This window comes from Lagenorhynchus albirostris, chromosome 11 (assembly GCF_949774975.1).
Source record: "Lagenorhynchus albirostris chromosome 11, mLagAlb1.1, whole genome shotgun sequence".
Classification (NCBI taxonomy): Eukaryota; Metazoa; Chordata; class Mammalia; order Artiodactyla; family Delphinidae; genus Lagenorhynchus; species Lagenorhynchus albirostris.
Window position 1 is genome coordinate 37,974,020 of NC_083105.1, and position 25,845 is coordinate 37,999,864.

Below are 25,845 nucleotides of genomic sequence, written 5' to 3' on the forward strand. Positions count from 1 at the left end.
GTTTGATACAGGAGTGGTCCAGGCAGTTACTCAAGAGACTTAAGCATGGTCATATCTACCAAAGCAATACAGTAGATTAAGGATATTTTCTTATGTTTCTGCATGTCTCAATTAGAAATTCACAAGTGTTATCAGAGACAGTAGTTAGTTATTCATCCTTCATAAAAAAACAAAATCTAACAGATAATGAATTGTTTATTATTCATTTTTTACACCTGTGCAGACATACGCTAAAGGCATTGAACTTGCCACTATTAGAAATAATAACTAACGAATATATGGTGATTTGTGCTTTCTCGTCCTGTCTTTTTCAATCCATACAAAACCCTACAGAGTCAACAGAGAGGGAGAATGGTAGAGTAAATTTTCAATTAGGGAGCTCAAAGCATAAGTCCAGAAACATTCTATTAAATGTTTGGTGCTGAGGCTACATCAGGAAACAAAAAGACAAAAAGCCTACCATCATGGACTTCACAATCTGGGATTTGTATTGAAATCATGGCTTTTAGATTTATGAATCAAGCCACTAAAGTACATATTCACAATACAGGATGTTGTTAAGAACTACATTAGTGGCCAAGGGATTTGTATGTTCTTTTCGTCCTCAGTTATTGAATGAGGTTTGGTATTTTGTGCAAAGCCTTGGAACATACTCTGTTGTTGTTGTCCACAATTCAACTTCTGTCTGTTGTTTGATTTAGGGGAGGTGAATAATGATAATCCACCAGAATTGTTGCTTCTTCCTGTCTCCCACAGCAGTTCCTTTCTACGGTGCTTAGAGCACTTACTGCTCTCATTTTTGCTCAGAGCTTGCTCATATTCTCACAACCAGCTCATTATTTGTCTCCCAACCTGTACTGAGCACTGTCTAGAAAAAGTGCCACATCTCATTAATCTTTGCATGGCTAGTGTCTAGCAGAGTGTTGCCATACAGTTCAGGTGGGATGTATGTTTGTTGTATGAATATATTTGTATATACTTTACTGTTTTCAAAGCACATACATGTGCATGATCTCATCAGACCCTCACAAAACTCAGTGAGATTGCAGGGAAGAATTAGTTCCCTCATTTTACAGAACCTCAGTGAGATTGAAGATTACAAATGCCCTTGTTTGACAGATGAAGAAACTGGGGATCAGTTAGAGATTTGATTTCTGAAAAGCACATAACTAAGACTTGAATTTCCAGATCAGTGTTCTGTCTAAACACTAAATGAAAATATAGGCATGCTGAACTATTATTTTCCGTTTGTCTTTAAGGTCTGTTAGGTGTTTGGCCAATCATTTATGACTTTCCCAAATCACTGGTGAAATCTTGTTTGTTAGTTTTTTTTCAAATGTAAACCATGAGATGGGAAAGTTTTCAGAAACCATCCATATTGTAATCAGAATACAATGACGTAGATTATATGCAAATATTTTGCTGTAAAACTGTGTCTGTCTTCAGGAGTATATTGCTAGCCAAAACAATTCTGCTCTGTCATAGGGAAGGTGACGGAGGCAGCTTTGTCATTTCCAATCCTGAACCCATAGTCATCACCCTTCTGCTTACACAAGATTTCTATATGCCTCTTAATTTCTTGATCAAGAAAATGAGAGTCCCTACAGTGGCAAGATAGTGAAAGCAGTCTGTTGGGGTGAAGGGGTCACAGCTAATAGTTGAAGGTTCTAGTAACTGAATCTTGATCAACTGACTCTAAAGTCACCCTTTTAAAAACATCATCTCCCATTAGATTACAGGCTACTGGAAGGCAGGGACTGTATTGAATCCCCAAGTCAGGCCATGGCTTAGTTCAATTCCTGTCACATATGTTAATTAATCAGCAAGTGGCAGCTCTGAGGGTCAGCCTGGAGGAGTGCTAGGGACATGGTTTTCAAACTTAGTAATAGAAACTTCTCTTTGTGTTTTTAATTGTTTTCTCATTGTGATTTTTAATTTAAAACCATTATTAAGAAGTTTGCTTGTGAGATAAGTTATTTTCTAGGCAATATACTCAGGTCCTTAACGGGGGCCTAGTGATGGAACTCTGTCTTGTGTACTGTTATAAGTCAACATTCCAAAATAAACTTTAACAGAAATTAGCAGCAACTACAGTTAACCCCCAACATTTCTGAACTAGAAGCATTTTCTTTCTAGGGGATGGGATTAAGGGGTTGACAAATTCTCTTAATCCGAAAAAAATCATGTCTCTGCCTCCCTCCCCTCTATCCCCTCCCTTTCATTCTTCTCCCTTCCCCCAGACGCACGTACACTCTGACCATTTTGAGTGGAAAGTTGAAAGAAAGCAACACACTAGCTACACGCATCCAGCGATCCTTGGGGTGGAAGAGCAAAGTTCTAGGGCAGAGCCTTCCTTGTCAGAGCCGGCGATGCTTTCGCTCTCCGGTACCTGCTCAGCTTCACGCCGCATCTGAAGGTCTGCCCCTCGCGGAACAGTTGCGTCTCCATCTGGCTGCCAACCCACCCAAGCCTTCTCTCCTCCACAACCACCACCTTCCCTCCTTCCCCCCTCCTTTCCGTCTTCCCTCTCCACCCCGCCCCCAATCTCCTCCTCTTTTTCTCACTACAAGCGGTTGCTGATGCTGAAGCTGAGCGTCACTTCGGCTCCCACGGCAGACATGGCGACATTGACAGTGGTCCAGCCGCTCACTCTGGACAGAGGTAAGGGAGCAGCTCACCCGTCAGGCCACTGCGTCCCCTCTGCCTCCCCCTCTGCCCCCGCCAGCTCCCACCGGGACCGCCAGCTCCCACCGGGACCGCCAGACGCGCTCGGGCAGGGGGAGCAGGGCAACGAGGAGGAGCGAAGAAGGCTTTCGCGCTGAGAGCAGGATACTTTCTTCCCCCTTTCTCTGCCCGCCACGTCCCCGCTGCCCCCTTCACGCCTCACTCGCCCGGCACAAGGGTGCCTTCGCCGGGCTGTGGCGTCCCCGCCGCCACTCCCAGCCCCTCGCCGGATCGCCTCCGGGCCGCCGGCTTTGTTGGAGCGGAGGCGCGGGGATCGCTCGGCGCCCGCCCGGGGCTTGGGGCTGGTGAGGGGCAGGGAGGAAGCTTGCCGAGCCGGGCGAGGGCGCCTGCAGCCGGAGACCGGGGAAGCCTGGCGAGTGAGCCGCTTGCCAGCCTACGCTGCCGGGGGCCTGGGAGGAAGGAAGTTTGTCCCCGCGCCGGGGGGCGAGGGTCGGTCAGGCTGCGGGTGCCCGGGCAGCCGCCCGGGGGCGGACAAGGCGTACCCCGTGTGACCTGTGCCGGGGCGCAAGGCGGCTGGACTGCCGCGGCGGGGAGCTGACCTCGGCCGAAAGGGCAACGCGGAGAGCGGGCAGCCGTGCCGGGGCCGGGGGCGCAGCGTCGCGGCAGCCGTGCCCTGCTCTCCCGGGCTTCGCGCTCTGAAGGCGCCAGGGGTCGCGTCTGCCCCCGCCGCCGGCGGCTCTCCGGCAGTGGCAACTCACAGTTTGTCCTGCCCCAGCCAGCCTCGTCCTCTCCCAGCCCTGTGCCACCGCGGTGCCCGGGCTGCGGAAGGCGCTGGGACGCAGCGCAGGCTGGGTTGAAATTCAACTTCTGACCTCCGACCCTGTGCGTTCTGCCCTCTGACTTGACTGGGGAAGCAATGTTTGCTTCCTTCCCAGGCCCTCCCCAAGCCTAAGGATGTAAACCTCCGCTGCGATCTCGGCCTCTCCGGTGCATGCGTGCGGGGTTATACCTGTCCTTTGCGTGTTCGAGTTTCCTTTCTGGCTTCCGACGTCCAGTTATGAATGCGCTGAGTCTCACGACTCTGCAGCGGAGGACACCTCGTCCTGGTCCGCAGAGGCCGGATTTAGGACCATGGGCGGCCATTTGGAAATGGTGTGCTCAGATGAAAATGATTTAGTCCGATGTGCCTCTAAAAATATTCTTAGTAGCGGATTAAACTGGACTGTGGGGCAAGGCAAAAGAGCATCCTGCTGCGAGTACAGTGAAAAAGCCAGGGCAAACTTAGTGAGGTTTTTAATTTGGAGAGATTGTGGGTGACTTTAACGTAATCTGTTGGGGCCAGAGCGGATGTTATGTGGTGCCCATAGCAACCTTACTTGGGGTAGGAGTTGAAAGATAAAAAAATAATTGATTTTATGTTGGGAAATGTTGTTTTGCAAGCTAGTAAGTTAATAACAGTAGTTAAAAAGGTCAGAAATCCATTGCATAATCCATGATTTCTCCCCAGGATCATCATCTGCCCTAAGCAGGATAAATCCATTGCCTCTAAAAACCAGACAGATGGCAAGCTATTAGAAATTATGGATTTCCCAAGTATTTCTGTTTTAATGTAATGAGATCTTATATTGTCCCATTCCTAAATCATAGTCTTTAAACATCGCAAGTAAAACGACTACGTTAGGAGAGAAAACGAACAAGCAAACAAACTCCAAGAAAATTGCATACCTGAGGAATTTTATATACTAACACTACTAAAAACATTTCACTTTGGGGGGGTCTTACTTTAAATGCCTGGATCAGTTGTGGAGAGGAAGTGCAATCAGACTAAGTTCTATTCTTTGTTCTTGTTCACAGCCAGACTGTACCTGTCCTTCCCAGTTGTGATTAGGTTCATGGAATAAGTAGCTCAAGAGGCAAGGGTGGGTGAGACAGTGAATCTATCTGAATAAATTCACCAGCAGCTCACTGCGAGGTCTGTAATTTACAGATGGTGGGTTACTGGCATCATTAATGTGCATGAAGTCAATACATATTAATAATTTCCCCTATACATTATTAAAATATAATTAACTGTTTAATTACATCATTAAATTGATGAAATAAACTGATAAAAATTTTCCTACAAGAAAAAGAATCTCTTAAAAGAGAGAGCCCAATAATACTTATCTGGCTGCTAGCTGTAGCTCTGATACTCACTTTGGAGTAGTTGGTTAGCCTCTTTGGGCATCAGTTTTCCTCTATGGCACATAAGGAGTTTGGATTAAATGATTCTGCCACTGTGCAGCTTTAACAGTCTAGAATTCAATGAATTAAAACTAGGACTCAGTTTCTGGTCACCTGCTGGAAGATTTTGCAGATCACTTCCTCTCCCACCTCTTCCAGGTGTCCTTTGACGTGCCCTGAGGTCACCCACTACTTTGGCGTCATCAAAGCATTTCTCAAACTCTGTTGCATCTATCTCCTCATTGAACAGAACTCCTTGAGGGAAGAGACCATTTCTAACTTCATCTTTGTATTCTCAGTGCCTGCCATAGTCCCTGAGCACAGTAGAAGATCAAAAATTAATGTAAATTAGTGTAAGGGAACTAAGGATTGTAACAACTTAAGCGCCGTTAAAATATAAGGGTTTCATAGTGAACAGAGGTACAGCTTATAGATTCACAACATTTTGACCCTGGAAAGAATGGCAGGGAGAACATAGGCCAGTGGTTCTTAAACTTTGTTTTCCCCCATGCACTTGACAGATTTCCATCAGCAACCAAAGCTTACTTATCTGTGATTATTAACCAAGGGGGATTGTGGCAGGTGAGCACAGGAGAAAAGGAAAGAAGACACTGCATAAAGCCTACTAAGGGCATCTCATCAAGCAAACCCAAATACATGATCCATATGTATCCTGCTGGTTCTTTTCTAGCATCTTCATTTTTCAAATGAAAAACATGAAATAAGCAATGATAAGAGATGTTTTCAAGGTTACTCTACTAGTTAGTGGGAGATTTTATGCTAAAATCTAATTTTTCTTGTTTGGTGCCCTTTGGCATTATCAACAGATTCATCTAGAATCTTCAGGGCAGAGGTTTTAAGCAAACAAAGCAAAGCTATGGCTTGAAATTAAGATTGATCCCTCCCAGAATTCAAAAGATATCTGAAAGTAAGAAGCTCAGAAGTCTGCGCTCGTTTCCTGGGTCTTGTCTGGGAAGCAAGCCTTTGCCAGAACCAGCCTGGCCCCTGAAAGGACAAACAGGGTAGCTTCAGGTTTTCACTGCTCTGTGTGTATCCTAAACTCTTTTCCGTCTGCCATTAAGACCTCAGATTACCTCTGTGGGGGCTTCTGGGTGGCTGTGGTCACAGCAGGTTCCTGTTCACGCTGGTCCCAGTCCTTAGGATTGCTTATTGAGTGCCTACCGCCAAGTCAGACGCTACTGTGGGATTGCTATATACTGATGAGCTAAACAGACTACCACATAGTCTTCATGGTAATTAGAGGTTGGGGGGGGGAAGAAATTACACACACACACACACACACACACACACTCATTCAAACCATTCATTTATTCAATAAATATTCATTTATCACCTGCTATATAAGAGATGCTACAGGAATGCCAGAGACAAAGTTTCTGCTTTTATGGTCCTTAAGAGTCCAGTGGGGAAAACATAATAAGTTAGGAATTCATTCATTCATTCAACAAATTATTGAGTGTCAGCCTTATGGCAAGCACTGTTTTAAGCAATATGGTCCTAATGAACAAAGTAGATAAAGCCTAATGGAGTTTACATACTAATGAGAGAACCACACACTGAACAACACATAGGTATACAACTATAAGTGCTAGTGAGAAAAAGTAAGACTGAATCAAAGAGAGTGATGGGCTGCTGTTTGAAACATGATAGTCAAGGAAGACCCTTTCCTCCGAGTTGGTGACATTGGAGAAGAGACCCGATTAAAGTGAGGAAGCAAACTTTGCAGGTATCTGGAAGAATGTGCTCTGGAGAAGGACCTCACGTGTGTATCCTGGGAGCATCAAGAAAGTCAGTGTGAAAATGTGAGCACAGGGAAGAGTGGCAAAAAATGGGATTTGTGAATTGGTGGCCAGGGGCCAGATGATATAAATTATAATTAGGATTTTAGATTAGTTGAAAATATGAAGTGCTCTGAAGACAATAAACATGACAGGAGGATAGAGAATAATGGGGAAGGACCTATTTAGATGGTGTTGGTCATAGAAGGCTCACTGAGAAAGTAAAATTTAATCTGAGTTCTGGTGTATTAATAAGGTCCTTAGGAAAAGCATTATGGATAGAGGGAAAAATACAAGAAAAAGCTGTTGCACATGTAAAGCTTGGCTACCATCCCATTAATACCTCCATAACCAAGCAAATGACTGAAAAGAAAAATTACCAAGAAATAACAACACTCTAAGTATGCATCTGGGGCAGATAGTTGGTTATAAGTATACCAAGAAAATCTCAACTTTTTGCTTCTTACTGCTAGACTAAAACACTATATATTATAATTAAATTTTCAAAGATACCTTTTTTAAAAAATTAATTAATTAATTTATTTTTGGCTGTGTTGGGTCTTCATTGCTGCGTGTGGGTCTTTCTCTAGTTGTGGCAAGCGGGGGCTACTCTTCTTTGCAGTGTGCCGGCTTCTCATTGAGGTGGCTTCTCTTATGGAGGAGCACGGGCTCTAGGCATGTGGGCTTCAGTAGTTGTGGCTCGTGGGCTCTAGAGTGTAGGCTCCGTAGTTGTGGTGCATGGGCTTAGTTGCTCCGTGGCATGTGGGATCTTCCCGGACTGGGGCTCAAACCTGTGTCCCCTGCATTGGCAGGCAGATTCTCAACCACTGCACCACCAGGGAAGCCCCAAAGATATCTTGATCATTGTAATTTACATGTCACTATGCATAGATCTACATGTTGAACCCAAGTGGTCATAATATGAGATATCTTCATTTTCAGTGTGATATTTTATATTAGACTGTGATGTAGAAAGTAGTAACTGTAATTTACCCTTGTGGCAAAGAGAAGATGCTGATAAGGAGATTAGTGTGGAATCATCTCTTCCAGAATTTACAATATTCAGTGCAATTCTTCCCTACACCTTTGCCCAGATTTTAATCTCTACAGTCAGGAATGACCTTCAGCTAAAATCAAGGGAACAAAGCAGGGTGCAATCCATGATATTTAATACCATTATAACGAAGAACATAGGAATACTTCACTATTAAAAAATGCATGGATTTAGGCACTTTCCTTCAGTCCAGTAGCTCCAACTCTCCTTCACTTACCATCTCAAGGTCAGAAAAGATAATACAATGGAATTCTCCAAAATGTTACTTCTGCTTATCTTTTTGCCCTGATTTTAAGCAGAATGGCTTTTTAAAAAAACATGACTTATAAGGAAGTCTTTGCATGACTTATAAAGAAGACTGACAAAGTCAATTCTTGGAGAAAAATGGATAATTAAAATAATTTCTATGAGTAATTGAAATTGTGTAATTTTAGGGGCTTCCCTGGTGGTGCAGTGGTTAAGAATCCGCCTGCCAATGCAGGGGACACGGGTTCGAGCCCTGGTCCGGGAAGATCCCACATGCCACGGAGCAATTAAGCCTGTGTGCCACAACTACTGAGCTCTCGTGCCACAACTACTGAAGCCCACGTGCCTAGAGCCTGTGCTCCACAATAAGAGAAGCCACTGCAATGAGAAGCCTGTGCACCGCAACGAAGAGTAGCCCCCACTCGCCGCAACCAGAGAAAGCCCGCACACAGCGATGAAGACCCAACACAGCCAAAAATAAAAATAATTAAATTTAAAATAAATTTATTAAAAACAAAAGAAATTGTTGGGCTTCCCTGGTGGCGCAGTGGTTGGGAGTCCGCCTGACGATGCAGGGGATACGGGTTGGTGCCCCAAGAGGCCCCAACAGTGAGAGGCCCGTGTACCGCAAAAAAAAAAAAAAAAAAAGAAATTGTGTAATTTTAAATATTTGAGACTTTGCTTATAACATGATCAATAGTTTACAATCTGCATTTAGGCACCTATATAAAATAAAATGCTGGTGTCACAGCCACTGAACTTCTCTGTGAGTTAAATTCAACTTGGATACATTGCAAAAGTGTAAATGTAAATCTTCTTTTCTTGAATTCTAAAATAAGTTTTAATGTAAAATATTGATTAAACAAATTTTGATGTGTTTTCCCTTTAAAAAAATTAAAACTTTCGTCCTTTGAAAATTCTAATAGAAAACCAAGAGCTTTTATTTTGTGGATTTCAAACTTATGAAAAAAAACATGAGTGCAAAAGTTGAATGCAAATGGAAATCCCACGAGTGCCACACTTTTCATAGAATTTGTGATACATTAAAAGTTTTCTCTCTTCCCTTTTCCCTTTTCAAGGCAAGTGGAGCTTATTACTTTATGTATTTCCTAATTCAAGCCTTGGGCAGCCTATAGCTTTTCTAATCAGCTGTATTCACCAGTTTTTATAAAATCTGTATTTGCCTGAAAATTGCTTTTGTTCATAGTCCAAAGGGGCCTTCCTCCTCTCTCTCTCTTCGTTATTTATTTATTTATTTTTTAGCATGAGGAGAAATTAAGGAAGAAGGAAAGTAAAAATTAAGCTAGTCTTTATGTTGTTTTAAAGTTGTATGCCCTGATGGTTGTGATGGGGAGGAGAGAGGGGCTGACTATATTTTATGGCTCTTGTCCTAAAGTCTTTTTAATCAGCAGCCAGAAATGTTTTAGTCTACAAACATTAAGTATTTGCTTTCTTTCTCATTTTTTCCATAAGCGTCACTAAACATTTAAAAACATATTGAATTTTTTTTGCAAATCAATATTTGAGTTTCTTTTTGCACTACTGTTACAAAATATTTTCCAGGAGTCAGAATCGTGTCATATTCACCTTTTCTTTTTGTTTGATAATGAAAAGTTACAAAGAGAAGGAACCAAATTTCTAAAAAGTCTTAGTTATTGAAAAAGGTATTTTCCATTTAATGAGAGTTTTATACACAGTTTTAAAATTGAAATTGAAAAATTAATGATTGAACTTCCAGGAAAAGAAACAGAAATCTGGTGAATACCTTCTAGTTTGGTGTGTCAGCCATCCAAGCTCTGAGATGTATTTGGTGTTCTCTGGTCATTTATGAAAGTAATGCTTTTGCTTTTGGGGTGCTTTTTCAGGATCACAGCTAGGGCTTAGCTATTTAATAAGGAAAAGAGAACATTTAGAGAGGAGTATCAAATGGGAAGATATGTGTATTGGGTTTTAAGGATGCTACTATAGGTGCAAAGCCAATACCTCTTGGAGAGAGTTCTTTACTTAGTTCTGACATCTGTCTATTAAGATATAGTCTTCATCAGGTCAGAGACTCTGCTGGATTTGTTTACACAGAGCTCAACACACTCTTAATATTGATTGATTGATTAATTGAATAAATGAATGAATGAAATTGACTTAGTTGGACTAGCTATCATGGAGTCATTCGTAATGCTAAAAAAAAAAAGCCTTCCAACATATAATAATGTAAAAGTGGTGGCTACCTTACTTTGTCACTTTGCTTTGTGTGTGTGTAGCAGACCTAAAAGTGGAATGCTCTCCAGGGCCAAGAAAGGATGTGAGGTGCTGGTGTTGATACTTATACTTGTAGCCCTACTTCCATTGCTTGCATCCACCTGCCATCTTAACTTGTTAATTGAACCAGGCAAGTTAATGCCAGAGTACAACTGAAAAGGGTAAAAAAAAAAAAAGACAAAAAAGGAGGAGGGCTTAGCAGAATCTGCCCCCCCACCAACACACACGCATAAGCTATACTGCCTTACTTTTTTTTTTTCCTTTTAACTACAAATGGATGGATAATAGAGCTATGTCCTGATAAACAAGTTAGAATCGATTTAATTTGAAATCACTCTGGGTTGGCAAATGTAAACACAACCTTAAAAGTCATGTAGATTAAATCAATGCTTTACTTCTGGTCTAAGTGATAAAGAGGTTTTTTTGTTTTTGTTTTTTTTTCTCCATGACTGACTTTTACTAAGTGATGTGCTAGCTGAATTTGAAGACTTGTCTATTAAAAGTAAAAGTAAATATACCCAAAGACTACTTGAAAAAAGTTGGGTTGAATTGAAACTTATATTGAAATTATACTCAGATAGTATCTGACTTGGACAGAAAACAAGGGCTTCTAGTTTAAACTGGTGGTAATTTCCTCTAGAAACACAGCTATTCCAAGTCCAACTGGATATGCTATTTTTGTTTACTTGCCTACTGTGGTGATAGTTAATGATATTTCAGTATGAGCTCTGTTTGTTTTTTTTTCTATCAAAGAATCATCTTTCACCAAAAAAGGAAAAAGGATAGAATAATGGGAATCATAGAATGGCAATAAGATTTAAACCCCCAAGTTAGATGGGGAAAAAAACTCCATCAAATCATAGCTGGGTCTATTTAATGGTATTGAATTTGGAAATATGGCTGAGAGAATGCTGAAAGTGATTTTTGAGGAAAGTTGTCAAAGAGCACTAATTGCTGATGAACAAATATCCTGGCTTCCAAAAAGGTGTTAAAGATGTTTGGGGAAACTACAGACCAATCTACTTGTTGTTGCCTCCTGGCAGAAAAATCTAAGGCATATTAATAGAAGAATGTGATATTGGCACTTAAAAAAGAAAGTGGTGATCCCACAGAGCCTACATGGGATCACCAAGAATAGTTTTTTTTCAAATTTCAGGTGTGTGCCATAGCAATACTATATACTCACGACAGCACAACTTTCATAGAAACACTGTGGAAAGTGTGAGGTATGTGAAGTGGATGATTGCACTGTTGGATTTCTAGTGGTTGAAACACTATTCCAAGGCGATTTGGTTCTCTGTCCTATTCAACATTGTTACCAATATTTTGGATGAGTGCCATAGAAGATTTTTTTATAAGTGACATAGAGCTAAGAAGAATAGCAACTAATTTGGCCAACCAAATCGGTATTCTAAAATTATAACTAGCTTGGAGTTTGGGATTAGCAGACACAAACTACTATATATAGAATAAACAACAAGGACCTACTGTATAGCACAGGGAGCTATATTCAATATATTGTAATAAACTATAATAGAAAAGAATATGGAAAAGAATATGATATAACTGAATCACTTTGCTGTACACCAGGGACTAACACAACATTGTAAATTAACTATACTTCAATTAAAATATATATATATAACAAATCTATAAAGAAAGTTTAAAGATTATATCTACCATTCACTGGTACCAAATCAATTTTCCATACTGAATAGAGAAAAACCCGTGAAACAATAGCAACAATTCAAAGTAAAATATATATATAATGTTTAATAGACAGGTAAGCTCACAAATTTAGATATTTTTAAAAGTGTAACAAGAATGTAATGTTTTTCAATAAAAGTTGTTTGCCAAAATCTTCAAAATAAATAAATAAATGAAATTATAACTAGCTTGGACAGGGTACAGTAAAAGAGATAAAATTTAATGAAAATGAATGTATTCTTCATTCATTCATTCACCAGGAAAAGGGAGCCAGCGCTGTCTATTCATTGCTCTTGGTTCTACTGCCCAGTGAATACTGCCCCACTGGACACCACTCAACCACCACTAAAACCTCAGGCAGGCCCTGTACCTCAGTCAAGCCATAATGATTCAGTTCTGGGTCGAGACAGGGATGGTTTAGTATGACACTTAAAACATGCACCCCAGGACTTCCCTGGTGGCGCAGTGGTTAAGAATCCGCCTGCCAATGCAGGGAACACGGCTTCGAGCCCTGGTCCGGGAAGATCCCACATGCCTCAGAGCAACTAAGCCCGTGGGCCACAACTACTGAGACCGTGTGCCACAACCACTGAAGCCCACGCGCCTAGAGCCCATGTTCCGCAACAAGAGAAGCCACCGCAGTGAGAAGCCCGCACACCGCAATGAAGAGCAGCCCCCGTTCACTGCAACTAGAGAAAGCCCGCCGTGTAGCAACGAAGACCCAACGCAGCCAAAAATAAATTAATTAAAAAAAAAAAAAAAAACATGCACCCCAGAGCCAGCCTGCCTGAGTTTGAATCCTAGCTTTTCTATTTACTAACTCTGTAACTTCCAGTGTTACTAGACTGTTTTGAATCTCAGTTTTCTTGTCTGTGAAATGGGAAATGATAAAAATAGCAGTGACTTCATAAGGTCGACGAACCTTAAACGAGTTAATACGTGCAAAATACTTAGAACAGGCCTGACACATGAGCACCACTCAACAATGATAATTATTTCTTCCCTGAGTCCTCAAAGTCAAGGAAGACATCCTTCGATATCCGCCGGATATTGGTTCCAGGACCCCCTGCTGATAACAAACTCAGAGGAAGCTCAGTCCCTTACATAAAAAGGTGTGGTACAGTCAGCCATTGTTTCTGCATCCGCAGATTCAAGCAACCATCCATCTGCAATTAGTTGAATCTGTGGATGCGGAACCCCCGGATATGGAGAGTCAACTGTACTCCCACCCTACTGCCAGGAGGTAAGGACAGATACTGTTTGTTGCCTTCAAGCTATACTAAGAGGCAGAGACCGTGTTTATTTTGGTATGCTGTAGAAGCAGGAAGCATTTGGAGATGCCTGGGGGTCAAAGCAAATATTTCCTGTATAAATACCTAATTTGCCAGCTCAATCTTTCCCTAAATCCTTTCTTTCTTGATGCTTCTATAACACTAATTTTCAAATTTGTACTAGAGCACTTACCACACAATATAGAATTTTTTCTTTTACACTGCCGTCACCGTGACAACATAAGTTATTTATATTCATCTTTGTGTACCCATTGCCTATCACAGTGCCTGAAAGACATGTGCTCAAATGTGTGCTGAATAACTTAGTGTTTTTTTTCTTCAAATACTGCATAGCAGTCAGGGGGTAAAACTAGGTGAGTTAGCAAAGGATACAAGATGACAGATTTTTTTTTTTTTTTTTTCCAGTACGCGGGCCTCTCACTGTTCTGGCCTCTCCCGTTGCGGAGCACAGGCTCCGGACGCGCAGGCTCAGCGGCCATGGCTCACGGGCCCAGCCACTCCGCGGCATGTGGGATCTTCCCGGACTGGGGCACGAAACCGTGTCCCCTGCATCGGCAGGCGGACTCTCAACCACTGCGCCACCAGGGAAGCCCAGATTTTTTTTATTCAAGAAAAAAATCCCCGGGTTTCCCGCGTGGCGCAGTGGTTAAGAACCTGCCTGCCAAAGCAGGGCACACGGGTTCGAGCCCTGGTCCGGGAAGATCCCACATGCCGCGGAGCAACTAAGCCCGTGCACCACAGCTACTGAGCCTGCGCTCTAGAGCCCGTGAGCCACAACTACTGAAGCCCGCGTGCCTAGAGTCCGTGCTCCGCAACAAGAGAAGCCACGGCAATGAGAAGCCCGCGCACCGCAATGCTTCAACTGGAGAAAAGCCCACATGCAGCTACCAAGACCCAGCACAGCCAAAAATAAATAAGTAAATAAATTTATTTTTAAAAAAAAGCAAGAAAAAAAAATTCCCCACATTTATTCTGTTCAAAATTAGAATGGGTGCCTTCCAGGAATTTGTGAACATTCCATTACCAGATTACTGGAAAAGTACAGGCAAAACTTGAATGACAAATTGGAAAAGTTGTTACAGATGGACTTTATGATTCGGTAATTGTTAAGGACAGGGACTAGAGTTTATGCAGATGTTCAGGGTTTTAATTTTATTTTATTTATACAGATATCAGAAGTGTACTAAACAGGGCTTCCCTGGCGGCGCAGTGGTTGAGAAGTCCGCCTGCCGATGCAGGGGACACGAGTTCGTGCCCCGATCTGGGAAGATCCCACATGCCGCAGAACGGCTGGGCCCGTGAGCCATGGCCGCTGAGCCTGCGCGTCCGGAGCCTGTGCTCCACAACGGGAGAGGCCCCAACAGTGAGAGGCCTGAGTACCGCCAAAAAAAAAAAGTGTACTAAACAGTTGACTGGGGAAAATATAACCAAGAGTGACTTTTTGACTCTTGTTTAGTGCTGTTTAATTTTGAAGCATCACATGACGCTGAGAGAGGCATACACGTGCCAGTCAGGAGTGTGAGCACTGGATCCAGACGTCTGGGTTCACATCCTATCTATGCCTGCCTCTTCCTTAGCTCTGTAACCTTGGCCTGTTAATATCTCCTCTCTGTCCTTTACTTTTCATCTATAAAATTGAAAATAATAATAGTTTCTATCTCTTAAGATTACTGTAAAAATTAACTAAGAAAACATATGCAAGTGCTTAGAACGCTGCCAAGTCCATAGTAAGTGCTCAACACTGATTGATTATTCCCCACCCCTTCTCCCCAGAGCATGTGTTTTTCCCAGTGCAGTAAATGAAAAGTGCACAAGCTTTGGATTTAGACAGATACGGATTTGAATTGCAGTTCTGCCACTTACTATGTATGGAAGCTTAGAATACTGCTTACTCTCTCCACATTCTGTTTCTTTCATTCTTAATATAGGAATAATGACACCCACTTTATGTGGTGATACATAGGCTACAGGCTGTGGTTACATAGGCTTGCAAGGCTAAGGTTCTTCCTTAGCCTTGCAAGGAAAAGAGAATGAGAATCTACCATGTGGCAGGTACCGAGTCAAAGGTTGGGGGTAGAGCGTGCAGTCCAGGGGAGACAGACATGAAACATAATTTATGATAACATAGTTTGAGTATTATAGTAACAGCTCACACATATTGAGCATGTACTACGTCAGGCATTGTGCTTAGAGTTTTTCATATTTCATTTCAATTAGTCCTGAAAACAAACCTCTGAGGCACATGCTATTAGTATTTTGAAGATGTGCGAATTGAGGCAGAAAGAGGCTAAATAAAGGGATTGGAACTCAGTCTGGTTTATATTGTGACCTTGAGCTTAATCACTATGCTACACTGTGGAGAGCAAGTACATAGGTCTGTAACAGGGTCTGTAACAAGACTTGAGGGACGTGGACTTGTAAGGGATGGCAAACACGGAGGTGCTTGCAAAGGCTTCAAAGAGCAGACAGACTGGTAGGAGGCACCACCAGGACAGTATGTTGTTCAGACAAAAAGGAAAGAATGTTATTCAATGCTTATAAGAGGGGTATATACTAATGCTGGTAAAGACTAATTTAAGTGATGTATTTTAAAAGTCTATTATTCGAAATTATTCGAAAATAGCAGGTGTTTAATAAATGGTTGTGCTTATTATTAATCATGTTTATTACTTTCTTGGTACAAAAGATCAAAATACCCAAATATGGAATTAAAAGAAAGTCTAGCAAGATTCTGTTCCTTCTTTCCATGCTGTGCCAGTGAACCAAGAGATTATGACTGTGACATTTAGATTATCTTTCAGTGATCTGTCACGCGCAGATAAAACTTCTTCATATACTTGGAATTTTGACAGGCTCACAGAGGGAGTTGAAAAAGTGATAATAGGGCCCCAAGTCCCTTTCTGTACAGTCTTTGCTGTTAAGTGAGACAAGTGCAGCACAACCTGAGTTTCAGGCATGAAGAGAAAATTGTGACTTCTTTTCTTCCTTCAAGATTGGCTCTAAATGGCCTGAAGGGCATAAACACACTCTGCTAACCCATGATCTTTAAAATATAGGCCTTGAGGTTTTAACATGTGTTTCAGTGGCCCAAGCCATGCTGTATTTGCCTAGCATTAAATGTGGGAGAGATGATCCATCTAAGTAAACTGATCTCAGAGAGGCAGCAGTGAGTGGTGGCATGAGGCAAGATCTTAATTTCCTGCCCAGGAATTGAACCCGGGTAGCCTGGATGAAAACCAGGAATCCTAGCCACCAGACCCCCCCTGGTTCTTGCCTCCTAGTAAAAAATACATTTCTCACGGAGGCAAAAACTAAAAACACGTACAAAGTTTATTATTGGAGACATAGCACAGCAAGAAGTGGGAGAGCACACAGAGAAGCGGTTGGTTTAGTTAAGATAGAAGCAAGGCAGAGATGCACACCCGGAGAGAAAGGTGTGGGCCTCCTCCCTAATGAGGAGGCGTGCAGGAAAGAGGCCGTTAAGTCATCTATATAGGTCAGTTCTTCCGGGTCTTTGTTTATCTTTGGCCAATTATCTGGTTCCTTTTTCCACACCTGCCCTAGGACTTTCCCCAACATGTGTGCACAACTTTTTTCCAAGATGGATCACAGCCCAGAGGCCTATGGGATGGCCTTAGCATCACAAATTATGGGGTGGCACCCCCTCCTTTTTGACCCCCAAGGAGCCTTTCTGCGCATGTGCAATGTTTCCCTTGCCCTAAGGATGGGAAATGTATGACCTCCTGATCTTTTAACAGGGTTTAGCCCCTCTCTATCCCTGCCATAAAAGTGTCCAATGTCCAGTTATCTACCCTATTCCTGTTGCTGTTTCTTATATCAAAGTGCAGATCTCGAAATATAGAGAGGAGTCCGGTCATAAATGAGGAGTCCGGTCATAAATATGTAGTCCGGAGCCCGTTTTTCTCTTGCCTCAGGAAGTGTAAACAGGGGGCTGGTAATGAAAGTCCAGCCTGGAGCCCATCTTCTTCTCACCCCAGGAAGTGTGAACAGGCCAGGTGTAAATGTCTGGCCTGGAGCCCATCTATCTCCTGCCTCAAAACCTTACAGATAACTAAAAATTAATCAATGGTTCATTTTTAACCATTTTTAACCCGAAAATATAGGATTCATTTTCTTTCCTTCTCTGGTATAGTATATGTTCTCTAGAAAATGGAGCTTTTGTAAAAGAATAGTGGAAAATAAAACAAGTAAGGCAGGACAGCAATGCATATTACTAACGGAATGATGAGATATTTATGTGGATGGCTCAAAGGGAAATTCTGCATCACTCCAGCTTCTCAGACCCGTTTTAGTTAGTTGACTTTGACAGATACATGCCTCTGGATAAATAAGGTATTCTGGATCATGTAGACACTCATTTCTTCTGATGACACACATTTTGCAAGTATTGACAGTTTGGCTTCCAAATGATAACTTTGAATAGAAAAGTATTAAGATTGTATATGCTATGGACTGAATGTTTTTGTCTCTCCCTTCCCCATTCATATGTTGAAATCCTAACCCCCAATGTGATTTGGAGGTGGAGGCTTTAGGCAGTAATTAGGGTTAGAGGAGGTCATGAGGGTGGGGGTCATGATGATATTAGTGTCCTTATAAGAAGAGACTAGAGCTCTCTCTTCGCCCTGTGAATATACACCCAGAAGGTAGATGGCTGCAAGCTGGGAAGCGACTTGCACCAGAAACTGAATCTGCTGGCAGATTGATCTTGAACTTCCCACTCTCTAGAACTGTGAGAAATAAAGGTCTGTTTTTGAAGCCACTTAGGTTATTACTTTGTTATAGCAATTTAAGCTAAGACAGTATAGCAATCATCACATGATCTTAGCCTCGGCAATCCTCTATCCTAAGTAGTTGAACACATTAGCTATAGGCAAGATAAGTTGTACACAGATGCACACGGAGGTATACCTAATTTCCTCCTTAGTTGCATCTTTTTCCCTGTGTGAGTTTTGAAATCTTTGTCTTACATGTACGAACAAGTTTTCAGAGCCTCTTCTCTTGGATTGTTCTCCATTATTTTCAAATACATTGAATTCTTTAAATACATTTACTTATTTTTTTCTTAGCAGTTTCTCCTGGATATTTTTCGAGATGAAATTTTCTATTGTAAATTATGCATTTTCCAAATGTAAAGGAGCTGTATCTAATCATTTGTCTTACATTCAAACAATACTTTACTGATCTAATATTGATGGAGGCCTTTGCTTATTTTGCTATAAGTCTTTCTTTTAATGTTTGTATTGTGTGGGGGGGGTGTTGGCTAGGGTCCACAGTGTGTATCTTTAACTTATCACAGCCTTCCTTAAAATAATACACTTCCAACTGCTGCCTCTTGTCTTTTGTGCTATTGTTAAATCTATGCTATAAATGCATAATTCATTGCTACTAATTGTGCTTTAAACCAGGACTCACAAGTCATAACCCCCAAACCAAATCCAGCCTGAGAGCTAAGAATGTTTTTTTCATTATTTTAAATGGTTGGAAAACTCAAGAAGAGAAATATTTTGTGACAGTGAAATATTTTAATACAATGAAAATTGTATTAAATTCAGATTTCCATGTTTATAAGTAAAGTTTTATTGGAACATAGCCATGCTCATTAATTTACATGTTATCTATGGCTGCTTTCAGGCTACTTTCAGGCTACAGTGGCAGAGGTGAGGAATTTCAGAGACAGAGACCATTTGGTCTGTAAAGCTTCAGCTATTTACTCAGATTCTTTACAGAAAACGCCTGCCAACCTCTGCTTTTAGAGCATTAAAGAAATAGAAAAGAGAGAATGGCCTTTACGTTTGCATTCAGTTGAACCATCTGAGTTGCTTGACCCTCAGCTTGCAGTCTTCCTTGTACACCCGTGTCCCAGCTGATTCTTGCTCTTTGCTCTTACATTGCCACAGGGGTAGACTACTGTCGCTCCTTTCTTGGTACTTACTAGCCTGGTGGTGGGGCACAAAGGAGCTTCTCTGTTGTCCTGGCCCAGCCTTGGTCTCAGGAAGACCCTGTGCCTGAGCCTCAAGGATGGGGCTTTCTCGATGATGCTGCCTCTTCCTGGTCTCCCAGACTAAACTCTGGCTTCATCCTTGGAGGGTCTTGGTGGGAGAGCTCCCTGCCCCTCCCTCAGCGGTAGGGGGCCTCTAATAGTATTGGTATTGGATCCTGGAATTAACACTGTTTCCTGCTTCCCTCTCCCTCCACCTTGGCATACAGGTTTTTTCTTTTATCTGTCTCCCAGTTGTAACAGGTTTTTACCTTTACTCTTAACTCTGACCCATTCTTTCTCACGAGCTCCCAGTAAAAGTTTGTAAAAATTGCCTGTCTTTGCCACTCCCAGAGGTTTTATATTGTCATGCTAGCTCACATTTGGACTTTCATCAATCAGTTAAACACTTTAGCTGAATTCTTCTTCCCCATTTGTATGGCACTCTTCTGCCCGTGCTCTGCCACAGATGAGTGAGCCTGTGCTGGGTGTGAGCCTGGCTCACCTCCCCTCTCTGCTTGGATGGGTTTCTGTGCTCTTCAAGGTTCCTATACTATTACAGTTTTGCAAAGTTAACTTATCCTATGTGAGCTAAAATTCACACTAACCTAATTGAGTAAGAAATTGTGTTCCCAGTTGGGAAGACAGGCTTTGAAAGCATTTTTGCAGCCTGGTTAATTTTTGGTATTTATCTGCACATCTGAGTGACTGTTTGGTTAGGCAGACTGTCTTTATGTTGTTGCTCATATTTCAAATTAAAATTCAATTCAGAGACTAATTTGAGTGAATCTGTAATATGGCAGACTGAGCTAACACAGAACCTCTCCCATTACAAAGATCAAGATGTGCTACATAAAATCTAACAATTAAACTCTCTACAGCTTAGAATGCAAGTGAGAAAGCATTATCTCCAGGTGCCAGGAATGAAAGGGGAAGTGAAGGCTGGAATGGCAGTGGTATCATGCTGACATCTTGGTACAAGTGGACGGAGGGAGATGAAGGGGATGCCAAGTGGTCCCAGACTGAGAAATAAGCCCCATGGCTGGGGGCAAAGCAGGAACTGAGGGTGATGTGTTAGATCTTCATTATACCCATACCCTAAACTGCATTGCTTAGCTTGGAGTCTGAATATATACCACTGAGCTGGTTCAGGAAACTTTTTCTCAAGGAACTTACATAAAACGAGTCCTAGCCTAGGACAGACTAGAGGAAGTAAAATGAAAGCACTCTTAAGAAGCATTCAGCTACATTACTGGTTTCTCATAGAACAAACAATCCCTGCCAAAGGTGAGCTCGCAAATAAACATTAGAAATGAATGAGAAGGAGGTAGAACATTCGAGTGAGTCAGTGCTGACAACAAACCAGGGGGTTAGTGAGCCCTGTGTTTTGGGCAGAAGGAACAGAAATTCAGAGAGAAGAAGGAAGATATGTCTGAAAAACTAAAAGAACTCGATATAGAAGAAACCAGAAAGAGACTCTAAGCATATTTATAATGATTTTAAAATGCACTTTAAAAATAGAAACTATAAGGAGAGAACATGGCACTGAAAAAATAAGTAAATTTGAAAAAGATTCCTGAAAAATATGAGAAAAGAATACTAAAAGCAGATTTTTTAAAAAATAAAATGACATTAAATTATTATTAAAGTTTTGAAAAACTTGAAAACTTCTATTTATAAGACTTTTTTTGTTTTGTATTCACATACAGGAAAATAATTAGCACCATTTTCACTTTATCTGATTCTAAGGGCTTATATTAGAAATGACTGTGGAACCTGAAAGGAAGCTCTTCTTGGTTAAGTATCAAAACAGCCAGGAACTGGGGGTAAGGCTTATGTTTGGTTTTGATTTTCTGAGATATTAATCTGATCATGTCATTCCTTGCATTAAACTTTTTAGTGGCTTCCCATTTTCCAATATTTTAAATATATCTTAATATGTTCTTAATTTTATTAACTGATCATATGCCAAAAATTATTTATGTATAGCCTTTCCCCTTTATTACTTATGTTCCAAATACCTAGAACACAGCCTGGCACATTGCAGGTGTTTAATAAATATTTGTTAAATAAAATCAGGATCTTGGCAATGTTGTTCTCTTTGTGGGGAGAACTCTTCCCTTCCTCTTCCTCCCGTTTCTTGGCAAATTCCTACTTGTCTTTTTAGCATTTGGGTTTCAGATTCCTCAAAAACTCTTGTTCCCTGAGCCTAGTTTAGTTCCCTCTGTTTTATGCTTCCATAGCACCTTATAATGCCCTTTTGTAAATTCACCCAATTATTCACTCGATTCTTGAGTGCCTACTATGTCCCAACTCCTGTTCTAGGTCCTGTGTAGTGAACACAGACAGAATTTCAACTCTTGTGAAGCTTATATGGTAGTGGGGTGGAGGTGGAGGATGACAAGACAAACAAATAAGTACATAGTACTTTCTATAATTTTAAGTAATCTGAAGAAACATGAAGCAGGTTTGCGGGGGTGGTGGCGGTGACAGAGCCAAGGAAAGTAGGGGTGGATCCAGGGAAGTCCTCCTGTATTAGATACAGTAAGTCCCCTGCATACAAACGAGTTCTGTTCCAAGAGTGTGTTCATAAGCCCAGTTTGTTCGTAAGTCCAACAAAGTTAACCAGGTACCCAACTAACACAATCGGCTATATCGTACTGTTCTGTAATAGGTTTATAATACCTATCACCACTGCTTTTACGCTTGTTTCCGGACATCCTGGGCTTGAAATAAAGATGCTGTACTACTTGAAATAAAGATGCTGTACTACTATACAGTACTGTACAATAAAGTACACAAAAGCACAACCACTTGTGGAGGATGCACGCACCTGACAATGTAACCCAGACACGTGAAGTAACTTATGTGATTGGACGTGCGAATGCACATTCGCGTCTTTGAAAGTTCGCAACTTGAAGGTTTATATGTAAGGGACTTACTGTATAAGTAAATAAGTAGTTTTCCCCGAGGATAACTGGGAAAAAGTAGCACAGAGGAAACAGCAAGGGTAAAGGCCTTGAGGCAATAATGTTCTGAAAGTATTTTAGGAACAGCAATGAGCCCTGTGCCTGGGGCACAGTCAACAAGGGAAAGGGTAGAAAGAGATGAAGACAGAGAGGCTTTGGGTTTTTTTTTTTCTTTTCTGGACAAGTGATGTCATTTTAGTTGTTACAGTTATCTCTGGGATGGGCAGGGCCAAGGGGGAAGGCGCAGGGTGTGGCTTCTGGATGGATAGTCCTAGGAAAGCCAAGTCCTAAGGGTGCAGCCCCGGGAGCAGCCACGAGGTGGCGCCAGGCCGCTCCCGGAACTGCAACCCGAGGCTGGGGGCTGGGAGTCTTGATGATTCCCTGGGACGCCAGGCCTCGCCCTCCACCGGGCTGGTGGGCCCCCGAACACCCTAGAGGGGTTTCGCTTCCGTCCGGGGTTCCGAAGATGGTTCCCATATGTTTGAGGGGCAGTTCAGTTGTCCCAGCCTGGGGACTGCCACCGCAGAGCATCCACCGCAGCAGGTCTGCGCCCAACTCCTTTCTGAGCTGCTGGAGCGGTCGGCGGTCGGGACAGGGGGCCCCAGGCAGCCTCGTCACCACGCAGCTGTAGGTAACCCGCCGCCGGACATGGTGACTGCGGCCGCTGAGGGCCACCTGGCCGCCCCCGGGAAGACGGCGGCCTGGAAGCGTTCCGGGAGCCCAGCCGAGCACTGGAGGTAGGCCAGCGCGCCCTCGGACTGGAGGAGGCTGACGCTTGCTATTTTGAGGACTTTGGCTTTTAGTCTAATATACTAAAGCCACAGATGGTGGGATTTTTAGTTTGAACGGGCTAGATTAGTTGGGAAGTAAATAAAAGAATCCAGACCGGAGATGACGGTGGTAGGGATCCGGGTAGTAACAGGAAAGGTAGTGATGAATGGTCAAATTCTGGACACGCCTGGAAGACTTAGCCTGCAGGATTTGATGCAGGTTTGAGTATAAGGTGTAGGAGAAACAAAGCAGTTGATGAAGAATCAGGTGTTTGGTCTGAGAACCTGAAAAGATGAAGTTTCACCTGAGATTGGAAAGACTCCAGAAGAGCGTAGGGGGAGGGGTTTACGTCCAGGAGAAATACCGATTTTGGATGTGTTGAGATATCAGACGCTAGAATGAAGAGTTTGAGTTGCCAGCTGTATAAAAACTCTGGAGCTCAAGGGAAGAGTCCAGGATGGAGATATAAATATGGGAATTATCAACGTATAGATGGTATTTAAAGCCATCTGGAGGATGAAAAGATGGGACGTTTGATGATTCAGCTCTGCGTAATTACAACACTTAAAGGTTGAGAAGATGAGGAAGCACCAGCCAGGGAGGAAAAGCAAAAGACAGTGGTGATCAGAGGCCAAGTAAATGAAGTCTTTTAAGAAGCTGGGAAGGCTTATCTGTGTGAAATGGTAACAGGTGAGGTAAGACCTCGTCTGGGAATTGACCATTGCGATTAGCAGTGTGAAGATCATTGATGGTCCTGACACTTTTTAGAAATAGTAGGTAAAAGCTTCATTGGTGTAGACTCAGGAGAGGATGAGATATTTTAGGGACAGTAAGAACAACATTTTGTAGAACTTTTGCTTTCAGAGAAATAGCATAGTAGCTGGAGGGAGATATAATTCTCAGCATGCCTGGAACTCCTGGTAAGAACTACACACTGTGGTAACAACTGTGTCCATCTTGTTGACTGCTTTTTGCCTGGTACCAATGCTTGACCCAAAGCAGATGTGCAACTGAGTATTTCTTGAACAGTAAGTACCATTTCAGTTAAAATTATAACCTAAAATTTTTTAAGGTTTAGAAGTATTTTCAATAGATGTTACTTTTTTAAAATTGGACAAGAATGTGTGTTTTGACACTGGTTAAGGAATGATCACAGATAATATGATCATTCCACATCTACTTACCAATTTCCCATCTGGCTCAATTATACTAAGCACCACATACCACCTTTATTTCAGGAAAACCATGCAATAATGACAATTCAATTTGTTAAAAATATTCAGTGCATGTAACTATCTACAGCAGAGTTTTTCAGATCATGGAGAGAAGAAAGTAAATATATTTTTCTTTAGCAAAGTAGACTTTGGTTTAAGTTTGGAGAGCATCAGGAAGCCATTAAGTCTTTAAAGAGCTGTTCACAGTACCAGAGTTTTGTGTGAAAGGTTGATTCATTGCTAAATGATGGTACACATTTATTTAATGAAACACATTTATTTGGTTTGAGGATGAGCGCTTGTAGTACAGTAGATCCTAGGCTTGATGTCTGGTGAACTACAGAGATGAATGAAGTCATGAAAGAGCAGATTAAACGTGTAGGTTGCAGATAGATAGAGGTGCTTAGCTTTGTTTGATGGGTAAGCGAGAGTGTTTGAAAATTTTGAGCAGGGAAGTGAAATCATCTGAGCTGTATATTTATTAGCTGCTATGAAAATTGGCTGCAGGATTGAATCTATGGGGAAGAAGAATGTTTTACAAACATGACTCTGGGAGATTTTATTGGATGCTCTTTGAAAACCTTTCCATGGTAAAATGAATTAGGAGATATTGGGTTTCCCAAACATCAGGTTAAACAAACTTAATAAGATGTTTCTTTACTGTAGCCTTTCAGATACTTTGTGAATCTCTAGGTCGTACGGAATATGCAGATCCTGGAACTCTTTGTTCCAGGAATCCTATTATTCTTTGGAACAGTTTGACAGTTTTGGACCACTGTTGTATTATTGTTGTAATCTGGATGACCTAACCTGAATTTGAGGAAGAGTTATAGGAATGAAAAGGAAGGATGAGATAATGATGGGCATGCCTTACTGACTAATAGATGATGAAAATGGGGAGAGGAAAAAAGTCAAAGGGGAGACATGTGGATTCACAAACTTGATGAGTTTAGCTTAGCACTTGATGAACTTTAAGATGTTGAAGGACAACCAAGTATAAATCAGTGTTTTAACCTGGAAAGAATTCAAGGCTGGAAACAAGTTTCAGGAGAGCAGATACCATGTATACAGTGCAGGAGGCCAATGATTAGACCATGAATTAGGGATACTGAAGAAGTGATAGCTACAGATTTTTTTTTTTCCAGAAAAAAAAATGTGGGATAAAGCAAAAGTCTAGTTTTAGAAACGATGCGGCAACAAGTGCTTGAAAGTAAGCACTTGAAAGTAAGCATCATTTTCAGTATTCAGACTGAGACATAAAAAGAAAACCAGTGTCAAATCTGTTTTTATGCTCAGAGTATTAATTCCCCATGTCAGTAAAGTGTGATGCCTCCTTCAGAAATCCTGACATCCTCAGCATACTTGGGCAATCGGTATATTGTGACAAGCCAGGAATTCCTCACTGTTTCAGCTTTGTCATCCGCCCTGTGATGATTCATTGTATCCACATAAGGAGTACAATCCTAGTTTCCAACTCCTCTCCTTGACGTTCTCAGAGATCTGCCTTCTGGGCCTCCTTGTGGACCACTGCTCTCAGAGAAGCAGTTGTTACGCTTCCCTGGTGGCGCAGTGGTTGAGAGTCCGCCTGCCGTTGCAGGGGACACGGGTCCGTGTCGGAGCGGCTGGGCCCG

At 41.9% G+C, this 25,845-nt stretch overlaps 1 protein-coding gene across 3 annotated transcripts in view; it reads left to right on the forward strand.

Moving 5' to 3' along the window:
• The first annotated feature begins 2,527 nt into the window (after nucleotides 1-2,527).
• Nucleotides 2,528-25,845, forward strand: part of LIN7A (lin-7 homolog A, crumbs cell polarity complex component) — a 134,534-nt gene continuing 111,216 nt past the window's right edge. For 2 of the 3 annotated variants that reach the window (XM_060165117.1, XM_060165118.1), the window contains exon 1: nucleotides 2,534-2,661. In XM_060165117.1, coding sequence (XP_060021100.1) covers nucleotides 2,580-2,661 — 82 coding nt within the window. In that variant the 5' untranslated portion in view covers nucleotides 2,534-2,579. Of the gene's footprint in view, nucleotides 2,662-25,845 lie in introns of all 3 variants that reach the window. The other variant, XM_060165119.1, reaches the window with a different exon arrangement.